Below are 19,119 nucleotides of genomic sequence, written 5' to 3' on the forward strand. Positions count from 1 at the left end.
GTAAAGATACCTTCACAGGATTAATGCAGTAAAATCAGTTGCATAGATTATTTCAGTTATTATAGGTCTTCATTCTCTCAAGACGGTTTCACTTTCGGGAGCTTTTGAAAACTGTGGATTTTTTACAAGAATTTTATGAAAGAGTTTATGCTCTAATACACATACTTCCTCATGGATGCAGCGCAAGTCTCACAGTGGATCTTGGGAACTGTGAAATTGATACATTTGGTAAGAATCTCAGAACTGCCCCTCCAAAAAAAACCAAATCAGTCATTTTATTGATGACCGTGTTCTATGTTTTGATGCCTTGCAATCAGCAAGGGGACAAAAACATTAGGCTTAAATGCAGTTTGGCATTCTCCAAGCAATATTAAATATGCAAGGCTTTTCTAAGTTCCTTGTGTAGTTAGAATCGGTTTTTTAAACATCCACCCTCACCCATGGAATTTCATCTACTAATATTGTAGCCATACCAGAGGGAATACACCCACTCTACCTCTTATGCTTGTATTAAGAACATTTCAGTCTAAAGCTGCAGACTGTGTATTAAGTAAAACACATAGCTTGCCCCTAATTATTTTACATACCGTATATACAGTCTGCCCTTCCTTTATGTGGGGGATCTATTCTGGACCACCACCACCCCCCGCATAAAGGGAATTCCACCAATGCTCGAGCCTCATTTAAATGAATGGGGCTTGTGTATGAGGCGGTGCAGCAGTGCCATGGGCGCACACCCCTTTATTCCTTATGGGACACACCACCCCTTCTCCCAGGGCAGCTTTCAGCATATGCTGAAAGCCGCATAAGGCATGCCCACATATGACGCGGGCGCACTCTACTCGACTACAAGTCAACTTCATGTATTAGTCAAGGGCAGGCTTGGGGACCAAAATGAAGGAATTTGGCATGACTCGTGGATATGTTGAGGGTAAAACTTTGGGGTTCAGCATGGGTTTCTTGGATGCATGGTGGCTTTTTCACATTTCTCTGCTGTGGTGGACAGAAGTCGCTTTCTGCTGTGGCGGAAAAATGCGAAAGAGCCACGGTTGCTGCCATTTTTCCTCCCAGGGTGGGAAATGAGTGGATCTCCATCTATTGCTGGCCTGCAACTCCCATCACTCCCAAGCAGCTATGTAAAAGTTTAAAACATATGAATGGACATGCTTTTTGCACCTCTGAGAGAAAGACTGCTTTGTTGGGAGTACAAGGCTGTTGCAATATTGTGTAGAGAAGATTGGGATGACTTGGTATTAGAACCTGATAGAGCAACCGGAGGAAAAGGAAGAGTGAAAGATAGAGCCAGGGTTTTGTGTCTAGTGGTTTTAGTGATGGTGGTGGTGGTGGTGGTGATGATGATGATGATGATGGGTAAATGAACTATGAAGTAACAAATGGATGTGGAGAAAGATGGATGAGAGAATGACTTTGGGAGAAAGATGGCAAGTTCAGTGCATGAGAAGGTCACAATTGACATATAAATAACCAAAACATTTGTGTGTGCATGTGTGTAAAATATGTCTATGCATGCATGTGCCTATATGCATTCATATTGGAATATTGTTAGTCCCAGTCTTTGTTATTGGAATACTGTTAGTCCCAGTCTTTGCATCACTTGTTGAATTGAACGTCCCCACATGAATAAATCCAATTGATTCAATGAATCTACTCTAACCAGGACTAACAGTGGGATTTATTTCCTTCTCACTGCAAAATCTTCAAGGCACTTTATTTTTGTTCCAATGCATTTGATTCCAATACAGTCACACATTAAATGTTTGCTGTTATTACTCAACTTAGGCACAAGAGAGCAGTATAGGAACACTTCTGCTTTTAAAAAAAATATGGCTAGATAAATGTACTAAACATTTTAATGAAAGATGTTCCTTCAGTATGCATTAGAGGGCAGCAAAAGTACGGAAGAGATACAAAATTAACTTACCTAGGCAGTGATATTTTGAATAATGAAGGTAAAATCAAATGCATTTTGGGGTAATAATCAGCAGGATTCAACTGTGAAAATGTGAGAATGTTTTAGGAGCGGTTCTAAAGTATGGTCTCAGAAATCTTTCTTTAAAACCTGCATGTACACTTTAATGCTGAAGTTCTACTGACAGTTCTGGTTGTGATTGAGCCATGCATTATTTAGATTTTATGATTCATGAAACATTAATGTTTGTCTGTTATTTTTGTATGGATTTCCTTTGCTTTGTTTTTATGTTCCTCTTCTTCCTGGCCGTCTCAGGCCTTCAGCTGCCTAAGTCACCTGTTGACTTATGGTGGCCCCATAAATTTTATAGGGTTGTCAAAGGCAAGAAATCCTCAGATGTGGTTTTGCCCGTTCCTTCTTCCGAAATATAGCCTACAGCACCTGCTATTCATTGTCAGTCTCTCATGAGTCCACTACTAAACTGGAGGGATGGAGGTGACCTCTCCAAGAAGCGCTCTGCCGCCACATATTTCTGTGTGTCTCCTCAATTGTGCACTTCATCACATAATGACTGAGGAATATTGACTTCTTGCATGTATGCACTGAGAAGCGATCTTTCGATATTGATCATTACAAACAAACCAAATGCAGTGTTAATTTTAAAGAGTTCCACTATTACTTCCTCGAAAGTCTCTCAGACTAATGTGAAAAAACAAGCCACAATATTGGGAGATGATTAAAACTTTAAAGCCATCACTTGCAGGGATGTTTCCCTCAAAGACAGCATAAAATATGTTCTCAATCTCCAATTTCCTCTCCTCTTTCATCAGAGATGACTAAAATGTATATGGTTAGCATTCCCTTGACATAGTTCAAGGTAGACAGAACCATTGTTCCAAATCCATACGTTCTAATCAGCAGAAGTTGACCTGTCAAACTGGATTATTGCAAGATGGTTGACCAAGCCAAGATGATCAAACTGAGGCAGTCATACTTTGACTACATCATGAGAAGACAAAATTCATTAGAAAAGATGATAGTGCCAGGAAAGGTAGAGGGAAGTAGAAAGAGAGGAGAACTGCACATTAGATGGATAGATTTTCCCATCATGCATTTACAGGGGTCCACTGATGGAGATATCTCACCATGACTTTTACATCTCTCAAGCAGAATAAGTTGGGCAAAACATGAACCAGCTGCAGATGTCAGTCCTTGGAAATTTTAAAAATAACTTACCACATTGGCACACATATAATTTTGGTATGTGGGATTAACTAGTATTTTATACCAAAAAGCCAGTCTACAATGAAGTGGTAAGAGGAACACATTGAGCATGATTATATTTGTTTAAAATCTGAGTCTCCAAGGCTGGTTTTGGGTGTACCTGTGGCATTTCCACTAAATGTTGCTGGGTTTTGATAATAATACTGCTTATGGTCCACGAAATGCACTTGGCAAAGTCATTTTAAACATACCAGTTACTGTCTCTCTTCATGTATGATGTTGCTTACCAACTTAAGATGAGACACACTTTTTGGGGAATATATAGATGACTGAAGATGACAATTAATAATGGTCTGATTTGAAGTGCTGTAATGCCCTTAAAGACATGGGAGTGCCAACACATCTGATAGCCCTGATGAGGAATCTGTACTCAGGACAAGAAGCTACTGTCAGAACAAAACACAGAGAAACAAAATGGTTCCCAATTAGCAAAGAGGTCAGACAAGGCTGCATCTTATCACTCTACCTGTTCAACCTATATGCAGAACATATTGTTTAAAAAGCAGGATTGGACATAGATGATTTTATGTGCCTTCAAGTCATTTCTGACATATGGCAGACAGACCATGGGATCTGCTGGTAGGAATACCAAATATTCATATATGGACCATGGGGGGGGGGGGGAGTGTGCTGCAATAGCATTTATGCAATGTCAGCCAAATGTGAAGGCTTCATTAATATGCTTTCAACTTTCAATGTGATTTGGGAAAGCTCAATATTTGTTTGCACTATGTAACAATAGTTTTCAAAGAAGTAGCTGTGTTAGTCTCTTGGAAAATAAAAAAAAAATGCATTGCATCCAGAGAATTGGGTTTATATCCCCAAAAGCTTGTGCAAAAAACCAACAACACTTCCTTCCTCCTTTTTATACTCTTTAATGAGAACCTCTGCTCTACAGATTAAAGCTGTCATAAGCCATTTTACTTCAGTCATTTCATAGATGCCATGTCATTACAGCAGAGCCCATCCCAGTTCTCTCTGATCATAGACAGCCCTTCCCACATTTCTGTGCTGGTTTTGTTTTTTTGATCCAAGTACATTCTTAGGAAGCCACAGTCCCAAAGATATGCCCTTCTTTTCTTTCCTTATTTAGTCTCCAACCAAGCTGATATATGCAGAGACCCATTCCATGGCTTCAGATGAAAGGTTATAATTTGGTATAAAGAAATGGGCTACACAGGTTTACTAATCAGATTGGCTTACCTCTCTGTTTCTCTTGAATGCGCCATTGAACTGTGTAAATCTGGGTAGTTTTCAGCCAGGAAGGCTCCATACTGCTGGACATATTGCAATAAATACAATAGCACTGCCTCACTGTTGTTCTCCAGAATACTCCCTCCGATGCTGGAGGGAATCATGATTTTGTCTGCCATTGACAGCCTTGCCCTCTAAGCATTTATCAAATCTATGCCAAATTGCTGAATTCAGCACATGGGAATTTTGCTTCTGGTACATAGATGTGCCGGTGAACATGCAAATAAATTATAATTATATAATGAACAACATGATAACATGTTATTATAGGACAATTATATGTCTGTCACATAAAAAATAGCCCACCTCCTTGGCTTTTAAATCAGTTAAGGGTCAGAGAAAGGAACGTATGTTAATGCAAATACAACAGAAATTTGTGGCCCTCCAGATGCTGTTGGCTTACCACTTCCATCATCCTTAATGACTGGAGCTGATGGTAGTTGGAATTCACAACATCTACAGGTTTTTGTCCATTAAAGTACTGTAGAACCTTAAGGGAAGTGTAATGGGTAGCCAAACCTAAGACAGTTCTTATATAAGTTTGGAAGGCTTATATTAGCTCCCACAGATCACCTGATTTCTCGGCTGATCAATGACAATGTCTTCTGCTACCACATGCAGAGTATCAAAACTATTCCCTCCACCTATAACAGGGGTAGGCAACCTACGGCCCGCGGGCCAGATGCGGCCCGGCAAGGCCTTGGGACCGGCCCCAGCCCGGTCCTGCTGCCGATTGCCGCCGGAGCCTTTGGCCTCTTGCGTGAGGGCGTGGGGCCTTTGGCCTATCAGGAGGAGGCGGGCAAGGGGGGGCAAGTGGCAGGCAAGGGGGGCAAGCGGCAGGCAAGGGGGGAAATTGTCTATAGAAGCCTCAGAAATATGCATTTATATTAACATTTTTAAAAAAAATCAGCAAATTTTTTTGCGTGTTCTCCAATTTTTTTAAAAAGTGTCCTCCATTTGAAAATTTTGTCCTACATTTGTCCCAGTTTATTTATTTATTTAATTTTTTTTAAAAAAAATATTTAATTATTTATTTTTTGGCTCCCCCCCCCCCCCCGCAGTTGTCTGAGGGACAGCAACCCGGCCCCCAGCTCAAAAAGATTGCCTACCCCTGACCTATAAATTGTCCCTACTGGCACAGTGAAGTGACTGGGCCACAGTACTGAATAAAAAGTAAACATAGCAGAACCTATATACAGTGGATCCTCAGTATCCACAGGGATCTGTTTTGGACCCTCCTAAACCGATAACAAAATCCTTAGATACTCAAGTTCCCCTGTCCCCAATGGCGGCATGTGCATGAGGAAGGATGGAGACCCTGTCCGTTGCCCTTGCCTTGGTGATCCCCTCCTCTGCCTCCTGTCAGTCTCTTCCATCATGGCTGGTGTCCTTGTTTTCCAGCCAAAGGTACCACCTCCTTCCAGAGACTGGAGGGGATCACCATGGGAGCCTGCTGGGAGTCCTAAGTTGACCCCAAATTCCTTTGTCCCAAATGGTGGCACGGCTTCATGCATGTGCCACCATTGGGGACAACGAAAGCTTCTCATCCATGGATACTGACTTCCACAGATGGCAAGTCCACGGATACCGAGGGCTGACTCTATTAACAAGGAATGTACAAATGACATTACTCTGAATATACATTGAACTTCAATAGTTTATTCAAGACTTGTACAGGTACCAAACATAATGAAATAATTAAGAGTATTTTTTATTATAAAACTTATAAAATAATTAAATAGTACACTTTATACTTTGCATTTTTTCCTTTTACATCACAATCCATATTTCTATGTAACATCTTTTTTGCTGCCACTTACTTGGGAAGCAAGTGATGAAATACAAATGAAGGGAAATGAAAGCTACACATTAATAAATAATTTTGGAACTGCAAATAATAAAGACAATTCTAAAACAAAAGTTGGCATTGACGAGAACTACCTCCCCTCCCCAAAAGCATACATTGCAATTGTTCAAGAAACTAGGTATTTAAAATTTCAGAAATGCTTCTAATGATCATTTCTTAAGCAATCTGTGTGTGGTGTGTGTGTGTGCTTGTGTATATGTGTTCTTAATAAGTTAGAAAAGCCACTGCTAATTTTAGCTGACCACCGTCTGTCATTAGTGCTGGTCTGGCTAATTTTAGTTCGGTAATGATACTTTAGGAAGCAGTAAAACTGAACTACATTCATCAAATCAAGATGTGGGATTGGGAAGAAAGATGTTTTTAAAAGTCCTTTTTAACCATTCCCCAGAAAATTGGACCAGAACACAACCCTCCTTTTGCCATAGGGGTTTTGGCACGGATAAAGTGGAGGCTATTTTGCCTTCTCCCTAACTTGAAATTTTCACATTTAAAATACATTGTGTCCTGATCCCACTGGCTTCTGAATATACAAACATTCACAAACATGGGCAAATAAAATCCTACTCAGCTGGAACAGGTGGTTTCAGAAAGAGGCAACAGGCACAAAACATGTTTTTTAATTATGTGATGATTGGGTGATATCACAATTATGTGGCACACATACATAGTATATCTGATCCAAAATATATGAGATAAAATGAGAACAAAGAACTAAATTCAGCAGATCTGCACATAGAACAGGGATGGGGAGTTTGGAGCCCTCCAGATATTGGTGCACTACAACTCTAACCCTCTTTCATCACTGGAAACTAGGGCTAGTCTAGGAACACCTCCCAGCAATTGACAGATTTGTCCATCAAGGCCAGTCTGGATTTGAATCTTTGTATATTCAATTATATTCGTGGTGCTGAATTAAAATAACTGCCTTTTTGTTGTTGCTGTTGTTGGAGAGGTTATCTGAAGGCAGGCACAACAATATGATCCTCTCCATGTTGGCAAAAAGCTCTGCCTATTGAATTTGTACAGTACAGATGAGATAGAGTTTAGTTCCTTTATGAAGGAGTTACCAAATTTCTTCCAGTTCCAAGAGATAAGGCATATCAGGGTGTTTTAAATCATCATCATCAAATGTCAGTGAAAGTGAAAATGATGGTTTTCCCCATTCTGAGTCAAAATGCCCCTCTTTTCACGCTGCTAAATGAAGATAGGATAAGAAACAACCTGTTCCATTTGGATTAGCATAACTAATTCTCATTTGCACAATGGGGTCACTGGAACAGCAACTGCTGAAATGGCCATACAATTTGTTCTTTTCTCTATGTCAATACTCACAATAAAGAAATAACAACACTATGGAATCACATTTGAATTTATTCTCCTTCTCATAGCCTCCAGAAACTGGTCCACAGGTTTATATCATTTATACTTTTGTGGCAACGGCTGAGTTTTCTCATTTATGTTTCATGTTTGAAAACCCAAATTTTGTGCTAAAAAAGAAAGAAAAAACTATGGCTGGCATCCTGTTCAATATTAGCCAGACTTACGTTCTGATAACTTTTAAGATTCACACTTATGACAGAATGTAATCCCCAAAATCTCCCTCTTAAACTGGGTAGTGCTCCAACTAGAGGGTTTCCAATGTCCTCCAGATCAAGGCACTGGGAAATGAAAGACCTGAGGGTTTTCTCTAGCTGTCCAACTAGAGACCACTGCAGCTACCATTTCCCAGTGCTCCATTTCTCAGTTTATTTGGGTTGCTGCCTGATTTAAAAGGTAGATTTTGAAGGGGTGGGATTGGCGGATGTAGTTATGGCACTGGCAGAAGCAGCTCTCCCATAGTAGCTACATCTGATGATGCAGAATCTCAGCCTGTATTTTTTAACAAGCAACATCCCAATTCCACAGAAGCCTCAAACATTCAAAACCAAATTGACTGGTAACCTATTAAGTGTGTTTATAGAATTCTGGGACTCTGGCAATAATTATGTTTCAGCAGTAATAATAATGAGGCCTAACAGCAGATGTGTATATTTCATAAGTTAGCTGAAGTATGAAATTCTATTTTGCTCATACTACGCAGCAATGCTATAAAAGATCCCATGCTGTTCTTCTGGATGGGCAACTCAAGGAGTGCCTGCCTCTCAAGTGGTTAGTAAACCATGCCTGAGTACTAGCCAAAACTGAAAGAGGGACACAGTAAAATTAACAGTCCTACCATGCTATAACCCTTCCTTTCCCAGCAGCAAGTAAAATAGAAACCCACCTTTATCTCAGGGGCAGGAAACATTTAGGCCTCCATATGTTCAGTTTCCAGAAGCTCTAACAACTATGGCAAAGGCTAAGAATTTATGAGACTTTTAGTTTAAAGAGCAACCTGGAGGCATCTGGTGTGGGAACTAGTATTTTCTTTCCCCGACTCCCAATGTGCCAGGGACCAGTACTACACTTCTCCCCACTGGCTACCACTTTTTCTTTCTTTCCTGGCAACTTGCTTGGCACTGGCAGCCAAGGGCTCATGGACTGACACTAGTCCATGTGCCACACCTTGGAGTAGCACTGGTTGAAAACACAGAGAGGGCCAAAGGTCTCCCAGCCTTCTTTTATTTAGCTAGTGCAGCATATGTGATTATTGTGGATAACATCACTCCTACGTTAGGGAGGGCAATGCATTGTCTCCCAGTTTACTTCTGCAATTTCTCTTGAGTATTTTCTCCTTCTTTCAGAGAACTGCTAAGACATCAACACAGGCAATGTAGTTCTTCATAGTACTGTCACATGTCCTGGTTGTAAGAGCACCATGCCAAATGTGCCACTCCATTTTGAAGACTGGCTTTGGCCATAAATGAAGCAGTTGGTTGTCTTCTTCTTTCAACAGAGGACACCATAAAGACAAGAAGCCCTAGTTGTTGGTAACAACCCAGCCCTTCTCTACGTATCATTCATCTCAAGTTGTACCAGAGCAGACACGGCTCTACAATACCCAAATCATGTCCTCTCGCAATCTCTGTGAAGCTTGGTTCCAGAAGGCATTGCAAAACAATTCACCATCAGTTGAAAGGAAGACTCAATGGCATCAAAAGCTGAGACTTAGACCATTTGTGTCAGTTCTTCCATGTGCACGATTTACAGCATTGCTTGCCATAAAATTTGTGATTACAGACACCATGTTGGGGGACCAGGTGGCACCAAGTGAAGAAGTCCACACAAGAGGGATCATCTGTAGTAAGGAAATTTCAGGTAAGTTCATTTAATTTATAGCATTGAGTACTGAAGCTTAGCAGGCTGATAATAATGCAAGTTTAATTTTTATATGTCTCATAAAAATTCTCTTCATGTGAAATCTTATTAACATTCATTGACGGGATCCTAAGAAACCTGCAAAACAGCTTCATTTACAGTGTTATTACTTTGGAAGTCCCTGATCCCCAAACTAATGCTAGCTTTCTCTGCAGAAGATATAGGTTCTCATGCAAACACATTTGGTTTGTTTAGGTTCTCTCATGCAAACAAGTAGTTCATGAGAGAACCTAAATCTATTTCCTGGCTTCTTTAGAGGACCCCTTTCTGTTGAGATATGGATCACTTCAGTCAAAGCTGGTAAGAGTCTTTTGCCTAGCAGAGGACCAAGATCCCAAGGAGGACAGATACACTACTAAAGTTACCTCAATGCACAAAACTGAGCACAACAGGTTTAGAGTCTGAACTCTAACCCTTTACTTTTGGACTAGATTTCCTAGTCCATGCTGGGCAGTGACTGGGAAATTCTGGAAGCTATAGTCTAGAAATAACTTCTATACAGCTTTGATCCAGGTTATTTGAAAGAACGTATTTCCCTTTACATAAAATTGCATTTTCTATTCAGAAATATTATTTCTTGTGCACAAAAGGTGAATTCCTCCACAGACAATGCTGCTTTCTCTGAAAAAGTAACTGTGTGTGACTTTTGAACATACAGGTTGAGTCTCCCATATCCAAAATGTTTAGGACCAGATGTGTTTTGGATTTCAGATTTGTTTCAACTTTGGAATATCTGTATTTGCATATACATACATAGTGTAGATAGGACTCAGGTCTAAACACAACGTTCATTTACATTTCATATACACCTTATGCAATATACAGTGCAGTCATATATACCTTATACAGAAACCTGAAGTTAATTTTATAGAATAGAATCTATATTGTGGTCATAGATCAACACAAATTTTGTACAATTTTAATAATTTTGTGCATGAAACAAAGTGAGTATGCACCGAGCCATCAGAAACCAAAGGTGCCACTATCTCAGCCACTCGTGAAATAAGGTCTGGGTTTTGGAATATTTGGATTTCAGGAGTCTGGATAAGGCAAACTCAACCTATAATTAGTCCTGAATAGGCCTTGAAAACTGTAGGTTTTGAACACTTCCTCACTGCAAAATAATTGCTGAAACTACTCCTTGCTTTCTTTGAAAAGAAAATTAGTAAAGAATTATATCCCTAATTTATCCTACAACCTGCTTCATTGCCAGAAAGATTATATAGCTCAATTATGTTTTCCGCAAGGCTACCTCTAGAGCGAACCTCTTAGACAGGGTTGGTTCTGCAATGAGAGAAGGTGAGGCAGTAGCTTCAGGCAGCAGATCTGAAGTGCCACGAAAGAGCAGTGCATTAGATATTTAATTTGCTACTGTATTTTTTGTTGTCAAGGAGAAGTGTCTGTGGATTTTTTTGCTTTATCTACCAGAATAACTTGGCAGGCTGTGGCCACTATGTACCTTGACTTTGTAGGTAGAAGGCATTATTTGATGCTCTCATTCAGGCAGGAAAAAATGTCTTGGACTGCCCCTACTGTTAGATATAACTGTACTTGAAAAATAGCAGATATGCAGGTATATGCAGATGTAATCATAGAATCATAGAGTTGGAAGAGACCACAATGGCCATCCAGTCCAACCCACTGTTAGGCCTCTGTGCGCCATTAATAAGATCTTGGCCACCTTTTTAACATGCCATGGATGTACACAGGGTTGCATAGTAAGACTAGGAAGCTGGTAGACTCAAACATTTGGCATGCCCTCCAACGGTTTCCACACAGTTGCATCAACTTTATAGCAACTATTAGATAGGACACTTATTCTTTCTTTTATGTTTGGTTCTGCCGGGGTATATATGACTTTCCTGTAAGTAATATTTGCTCTTCACATCCCAAAGCAAGCTGAATTAAACGCTGTGAGTTCCACTACCAAGTCAAATGATGGAAATGGAGGAAAATGAGCAGAAGAGCAGGTCCGGCTTGTCTAGGGGAGCATGTTAACTCTCCCTGAAAGGCTCATTTCTTTCCCATGATCTCTCCCCAATGACTCACCAGGCTGGAACTATGTGGTGGGTAATTGAGAGTGATTGGCTTCAATACAGTTCCAGCACAGCTGGCTGTGCGCACTGGTGGAGACAGAGACTTAGCTCACGGCGAAGAGATAATTGATCTCCAGGGCCCCAAAGACCTAGTTGCAATAAAGTCAAAAGGACTTCTACAGCTGCAAGGAGGGGGAAGGGATGAGGCTAAAGCAAATGAATAACAGATATTGAATAAGGTCTTTCCAAAAAAGGAAGGGGGGAAACGGGGAGAAATAGGATGAGGAACAAACGTGTTAAAAAAAACAAAGGGGGCAAAAATAAACATAGATGAACCAAGATCCAAATATAAGGGACTGTCTACCTTCTTTGACTGACCAGATCTTCAGGAAGGACCCTCTTGAGAATGCAGTCCATCAAAGGCCCACTTGGTAGATATGCAGGAGATGGATTTCTCCTGTTGCACCACCAGTGTGAGAATACATTTTTCTCTTTAAAAACAGACCTTATAAACAGCTTTGATGGCTGCTCTGATGGCTTTAGTGCTTTTATTGTTCAAATCAGTGGGTCAGCAAGTGGGGGGGAAATAGCCCTTAGGGCAGACGTGGGACTTTGACTGCCCCTGGCATATAGTTTCAGCTTTGCTTGGGCTCAGTTTGTCCACCACTCAGAAACAACTGCCTTACGAATTCAAATGGTTAGCTATCACTAGCTTTTGTCCACCAGTTCTGAGGGGAAAAAAATGGAAAATCTTGGGGAAACTGTGTTGGTACACATTTACTTTTCAAAGGGTTTTCCTTGTTTTTGTACCTTTCTTTTCAGGAACTAGGCAGAAGTTAGTATTGCAGGCTCTGGACATTGTGGGCTTTTGATGAGGAGGGCATCCTGTAGCCGTCTGACCATGGCGAAGACACTGCACAGTCCGTGTTTGCACTCCTCCACCACAGGTCACTGTACACTGCAAGGAGGGGAAAATGTTTGTGTAATCAAATAAGTGCTTGTCTCAGGGATATGTGAATCTTAAGCACTATGCACTCAAAGTTTTATGTATCAGGGATATGGGATCCATTCAGTAAAGTAAGTTCCAAAATGCAGAAGCTTGTTTCAACACTGTGGAAACAAGTTACAGACTGAGCCACTAATCAATCAAAAAAATGAAGGAATTCCAGACTGTCTTTGCAAATCCCTGAGGATGCTGTGTACCAAGATTTGTAGGTACAGCCATACTACAGCCCTCTGAAGAACGATCTGGAAAGGACCATGGAATGTAGCATTGCTATAACAGCAGGAGCACTGTTATATAAGTGACTATCAGTTTCCAGACAAATGAGTCAGTTAGACCAATATGCTGCTGCTGCTGTTATTGCTGTTCCTACACTGACACTGCAGGCACTCCAGGCAAAGTCATCCTTACAATTAGGCAGAATGTGTTGGTGGCTTTAGGCAGCAGATTTTAGGTGCCACAAGTAAGCACTATTTTCTCCCCGTGTATTTTTGTTCTAGCACATATGGGGAGAGGTGTTTGTGAGACCTTCTGCCTTATATGTCAGAATACCATATATGTACCTAACCATGCCCCAAACATGGAATATTGTGAAGGGTTCAAATACTGATGCCTTCCATTTGTAACCTTCCAGTTCTAACATACTGTTTCTTCTGCTCCTTTAATAAAAAAACAAAACAAATTTATAACACCCATAAGGAGGGAAAGACAACATTTCTGTACCATTTTTGATTGACTGGAAGCACTAAGAGCCCTCTGTCTAGGATAGGGGTGGGCAAAGTGTAGTCTGCACCCCCAAATGCCACACTGCCCAATCCTGATTTAGTCTATGTTGAACGCTTTTCTGCATTGAACCACTCCAAGATGGAGCTAGTGAGGAAATCAGGATAGGCATGACTTAGTGTGGGCATCTGAATAAAAACAGCCTATGTTTCAGCATTTACTTGTGCACTGAAAATACTATTGTGCCATTGGCCTTTGATCATACTAACATTCCTTTCATGTGGGTAATGCGTGAAGGTAATGGCTTGGATATTCATAGTAAGTGAGCACTGAGAAGTAGTGTCTGAAATCATGTTTGAGAAGTAAACATCCACACTTATATGGCTACACAATAGTTGCACACTAGACCACGCTTCTACTAAATATCAGCTTTATGCAACCAAGTGTGTACCTGTCAATGTTCCAACTTTCTGGCTTTCAGAGCAATGGGAAATGTATTGATCGTATTTGGGTGTCATGAGTGCCAGGAATTCAGACAGAAGTCTCCAAAATGGCTACTAAATATTTCCAAATGAATTGGTTTGTTTTACCTGTTGCCAAGGTGAAGAATACCATCCGGACACTCTACTGTACAAATGGTGCAGAGGACATGCTCCTCGGTTGCACACCTCTTCTAGTTCAACATAGGGCTTCTTAAGATTTCGGCAACGTCGCTGTGGGAAAGTGATCAATTTGCCATTGATACTTTTCTCACTGCACTGCATCTCTCGCCTCCTCACCCCTGGGCCACAGGTGACAGAACACTGTGGATGACAAAGCATACAGGCATAGCTTAGTTAATGAAGTTGGTATGTTTCTGGGCATTAACTCTTCAACAAGAAAAAAATTGTACTGGAGGCAGAAATAATATGGAAAGAACAGTCCCTAGAATAGAAATAAGTCAAATCAACTCATATTCTTATCAACTGTACATGATCAGCTACTGATGTTGCTGGAAAATCATGCCATTCTTTTGAATATAAAATAGTCTGATAAACAAACACTGGCTTGCTAGTATTAGAGCCCTAGTATTAGAGCAGGGCAGTTGTTTTACCTCACTCCATGAAGAAATCACCCACTGGAGCTGATCATTTTTGGGACACCGTCCCAACACGCACGCCTGTTGTGTTTCTGGCTTTGTTTCGCGGTTGCACATATTCTCTGGCAGGGTTTTCAGTGTGGAGGGTCCTGCACCCTTGCAGAAAACCTCTCGCTTCATAACACCTCTTCCGCATGTTTTGGAACACTTTATGGGAATGGAGGGGAAAAGTCTGATGTTAGCAACTTAACACAGATCACAGTAGAACAACAAATCAAATGGTTTCAGCCATTTTGGGAGAGTTGTATATCCCACTGTTTTTTGGGGCACAGAACTCTGCCCTCCCCTACCTTGATTGAAAATTTGTGATACTTATGTCTTGTCAATGTTCCAAGACAGCAATTATCTGACACCTTATATTGTTCTGAAACAAGGGTGTGTGTGTGTACATATCAGGATTTGTCTGAGTCCAGGTGCTACCCACTAGGACTCTAAATGCAGACTTAAGCTGTATCACGGTATTAGGGAAAGAGTTCCAGAACCTGGGGGCAGCCACTGAGTAGGCCCTCTCTCATGTTCCCATCGGATGAACCTATAGTAATGGTGGACAGAGAGAAGGGCTTTCCCAGCTGATCTCAAAGCATGGGTAGGTTTGTAAGAGACAAGATGGTCCTATACTAGACAGAACCTTGGAATGGTGAAGCACTGTCTTGTTATGTTCTTATCTATGAAGATTTTCATACCTGGCGGCATCGCTGCTAAAACGTGTCTGAACGCAAGGCGCACTTCCTGAATCACCATGGAAATGTGGCTCCCTCTAGCATCTCTGTATTGTCGCAAGGGGAGTAGATTTCCTATGAACGCAAACTGCGTTCAGAGGAATTTCGCTCCCCAGGAACGTTTCAGGGATGCTAAGAAGGAGTGACATTTCCATGACGATTCGGGAAATGCACCTGGCGTTCAGACACAGGAGATTCCTTCCCCTTTTAAGGACTTTTGGGAGACGTTTTAGCAGTGATGCAGCCAGGTATGAAAATCTTCTATAATAACACCCCATAAGGTAACGTCAACTGTTTCTCTGAAATTACCTGACCCCATGGTCCAATGCTCCATTCCGGTGGGCAGTCTTGGTTATTACATGCTTGTATTTGTGCTGGAGTTGTTACTGGGCAGAGAGCATGAGGCACAGTGTCCTCCTTCTGAAAAGCCCTTTTCTGGACACACTGGATCTGCCGACTTTGCTGTCCGCCACCACAGGACTTGCTGCAGTCACTCCACTGACCTGCCGACCAACTTCAAGAAAGAATGCATTTGTCATCCAAGGAGAAGACAATGGATTCCAGAAAAAGGTTGAAGGCTACAGAGTCACTATGCCACCAAAAAACAATGACAGAAAGCAGCGACAGTCCTCTGCATACATCTTTGCTTGGAGAATATAAGGACTACAATCCTGTAGTTAACTTAAGTTTTTAAAACAGGAGGTTACATCACTGTATGCACTTTTGGGGATGCTGAATCATAGAATCGTGGAATCGTAGAGTCGGAAGATACCACAAGGGCCATCCAGTCCAACCCTCTTCCATGCAGGAACTCTCAGTCAAATCTCCAACAGATGGCCATCCACCCTCTGAAGGAGAAGGTATCTCTGCATCTCTTTGTACAGTGCTTCCCTCTATGCAACTGCAGGTCAGTTGGTGACCATGGGAAAATGGGGGTGCCTAGGCATCATCCAGCTGTTGTTATCTCGCCAGTTGAAAGGAATAGCAGTCACTCTCTCAGACCTTCACTATAGACTAGAGCAGTGGTTCTCAAATGGTTTCCAGTTGAAAAGGGGTCAGGCAATGCTGCATTTTATCACCATATCTTTTTAACTTGTACACTGAATGTAACATATCTAAAGCAGGATTAGACTCAGAGAAAGGTGTGAAAATTGGAAGAAGGAACAACAACAATTTAAGATATTCAGATGACATAATGCTGTTGTTGTTGTTGTTGTTGTTGTTGTGTGCTTTCAAGTCATTTCTGACTAATAGCAACCCTAAGGGGTTTTTGTTTTGTTTTTTGGCCAGATTTATTCAAAGGAGGTTTGCCATTGCCTTCTCTTGAGGCTGGTAGCATATGACTAGCAGACTTGGAATAATTACTGAAGAAAGTCAAGTAAGAAAAGGCAGGTTTACAACTGAACATAAAGAAAACAAAAACAATGAACACAGGTGATTTGCATAGATGTAAACCAATGACACCTGGAGACTTAAGATCGGAAATCCTGAACTACAGAGTCATGGGTATGCTTCCATGCTGAGCAGAGGATTGAACCCTTTTCTCCAAAGTCATAGTACAACACTCAAACCAGAACACCATGCTTGGATCTCTAGGACCATAGATAGCTTTTCTAAAGTCTGGATTAAAACCCAGAATGACATGGAGGCAGCCCTGAGCTATCAGGAGCAGGTTTTATCTGGAGAGGGTTTCCATTTGAATATCTGCAAATGGCACATTTATGATCCACATATTCCGCTTCAAAGCACACATGCAGATTACAATAATGGTAGAGGCAGGCAACGATAGCTACTTGTGTGGCTTTTCCATCAATTAAAATAAAGGCTATATTTAAAAAGTTGCCAACCACAATTAAAAGGCAAATACAAACAACTTGGAAAAAAAACCCAGCAGGAAATGTAATAGAAGGCTTTTCTGTCTGTGAACATCAGATACCATGGGTACTGAAATAAACGTCTGGCAGAAGATTAATCACATGCAAATAGATTATTTGGCTAGAGAGATTACTTCAAATTAGTTTGCAGACAATGGCGTGGCTTAAGGCGAGGCAATGAAATTGCTGAAATTGTCACATGCTGTCTTGCTCCAATTAAATCTTATCTCTACTTTCTTGTGGTTCTGCTATAATTTCCTTTTGGATTGTATGCATTCTGAGTGTATGTGACTCTCCTCTCTCACTTTTTCTGTGCACACATAAGTATGTGTGTGTGGTTTTAAATATCTAGTTATCTAGATATAGCTAGATATAAATAAACATTTGTAGTTGCATATATCTGCATAGAATTGTACTCTGTCGGTGAAATGGTCTTGGATATGTAAAGCTGGCATAGAGTATGAATATTTTTCATGCATTCATCGCTGGTGAAAACTGATAGTTCAAAATAACTGCTACTGTATGGTATGCCCACTACTTGGCGAGCCATTTGCCTCAAGCGTGGAAATGAGGTTTGTCCCCCATCATAAGTTATTCCCTCAAAACAACCTTAAAGTGTTTGTGGTATTATCTGATTAAGACACTGCCACTCACAGTTTCCTTTGATGAGTTTACCCGATGATGCAAACAGATTGGACATGGGGCTGGCTATTTGGGCTATTCCTACTTTGATTCTACTAGTTTGATTTCTACTTTGAGTCTACTGGCTTAACAATACGATGTGTGAAAACGATCTAGGAGTCCTAGTAAACCCCAAGTTGAACATGAGTCAACAGTGTGATGCCGTAGCTAAAAAAGCCAATGTGATTTTAGGCTTCATCAATAGAAGTATAGTGTCTGGATCAACGGAAGTAAAAGTGCCACTCTATTCTGCTTTGGTCAGGCCCCACCTGGAATACTGTGTCCAGTTCTGGGCACCACAATTCAAAAAGGACATTGAGAAACTGGAGCGTGTCCGAAGGAGGGCGACTAAAATGGTGAAGGGTCTGGAAACCATGTCCTATGAGGAACGCCTTAGGGAGTTGGGGATGTTTAGCCTGGAGAAGAGAAGGTTAAGAGGTGATATGATAGCCCTGTTTAAATACTTGAAGGGATGTCATATTGAGGAGGGGCCAAGCTTGTTTTCTGCCGCTCCAGAGACTAGGACCCGGAACAATGGATGCAAGCTCCAGCAAAAGAGATTCCACCTCAACATTAGGAGGAACTTCCTGACAGTTAGGGCTGTTCGACAGTGGAACAAACTCCCTCGGAGTGTAGTGGAGTCTCCTTCCTTAGAGGTCTTTAAACAGAGGCTGGATGGTGCTTTGATTGTGAGTTACTGTATGGCAGGGGATTGGATTGGATGGCCCTTGTGGTCTCTACTAACTCTATGATTCTATGATTCTATGCAACTATTGTAGACCTGGATATAGTTCTCTACTCCATCCCTTGACTAGCGATATCAGATCTTAAAGTCTGCAAATTTCAAACACAAGGGAGACAGTATTAGGTTTCTGGAATAGAGTTATATCCGTAACTTACTAGGCTGGGCAAGGATTTCCATTGCATATCTTTGTCTCTGTTAAAGGCTTTGTCCTTGGGCCACAGAAGGAGGAATTGACACGGGTCCGATGGTCCTGTAAACATACAGCTTTTGATATCAAGTGTCCTACAGGTGAAAAATCAAGAAAATTAAACACACAGTGATTAAAACAGACATGGAAGAAAGAAAAAGACTGATCCTGCAGTTTAGAAAGACACTAAAGAGTGTGTTGAAATTCACGACCCATCCTAGACATTGTATATTTTGACTGTGGGATGGTAGGTGATGAGTCTGCATCAGGTTGCAATGTATCTTAGGACAGTCCAGGCTCATCTGAGACATCACTTATTTGAAGATTGGTTATAATATTTTTAAATTAAATTTAATGCATGGTTTAGAGCAGTGATTCCCA

At 41.1% G+C, this 19,119-nt stretch overlaps 1 protein-coding gene across 1 annotated transcript in view; it reads right to left on the reverse strand.

Annotated features, from left to right (window-relative positions):
* Positions 1 to 6,219: 6,219 nt before the first annotated feature.
* LOC149305984 (A disintegrin and metalloproteinase with thrombospondin motifs 18-like) overlaps positions 6,220 to 19,119 on the reverse strand; it is a 68,475-nt gene continuing 55,575 nt past the window's right edge. Inside the window, exons 18-23 of the mRNA XM_089540395.1 lie at positions 18,707 to 18,833; positions 15,561 to 15,765; positions 14,488 to 14,679; positions 13,985 to 14,197; positions 12,479 to 12,626; positions 6,220 to 9,552 (exon numbers count right to left, since the gene is read on the reverse strand). Of these exons, the coding sequence (XP_089396521.1) occupies positions 9,437 to 9,552; positions 12,479 to 12,626; positions 13,985 to 14,197; positions 14,488 to 14,679; positions 15,561 to 15,765; positions 18,707 to 18,833 (1,001 nt within the window). The 3' untranslated portion in view covers positions 6,220 to 9,436. The remainder of the gene's footprint in view (positions 9,553 to 12,478; positions 12,627 to 13,984; positions 14,198 to 14,487; positions 14,680 to 15,560; positions 15,766 to 18,706; positions 18,834 to 19,119) is intronic.

Source organism: Sceloporus occidentalis, unplaced genomic scaffold (genome assembly GCF_023333645.1).
Source record: "Sceloporus occidentalis isolate IW3139 unplaced genomic scaffold, rSceOcc1.0.p SCAF_10, whole genome shotgun sequence".
Classification (NCBI taxonomy): domain Eukaryota; kingdom Metazoa; phylum Chordata; class Lepidosauria; order Squamata; family Phrynosomatidae; genus Sceloporus; species Sceloporus occidentalis.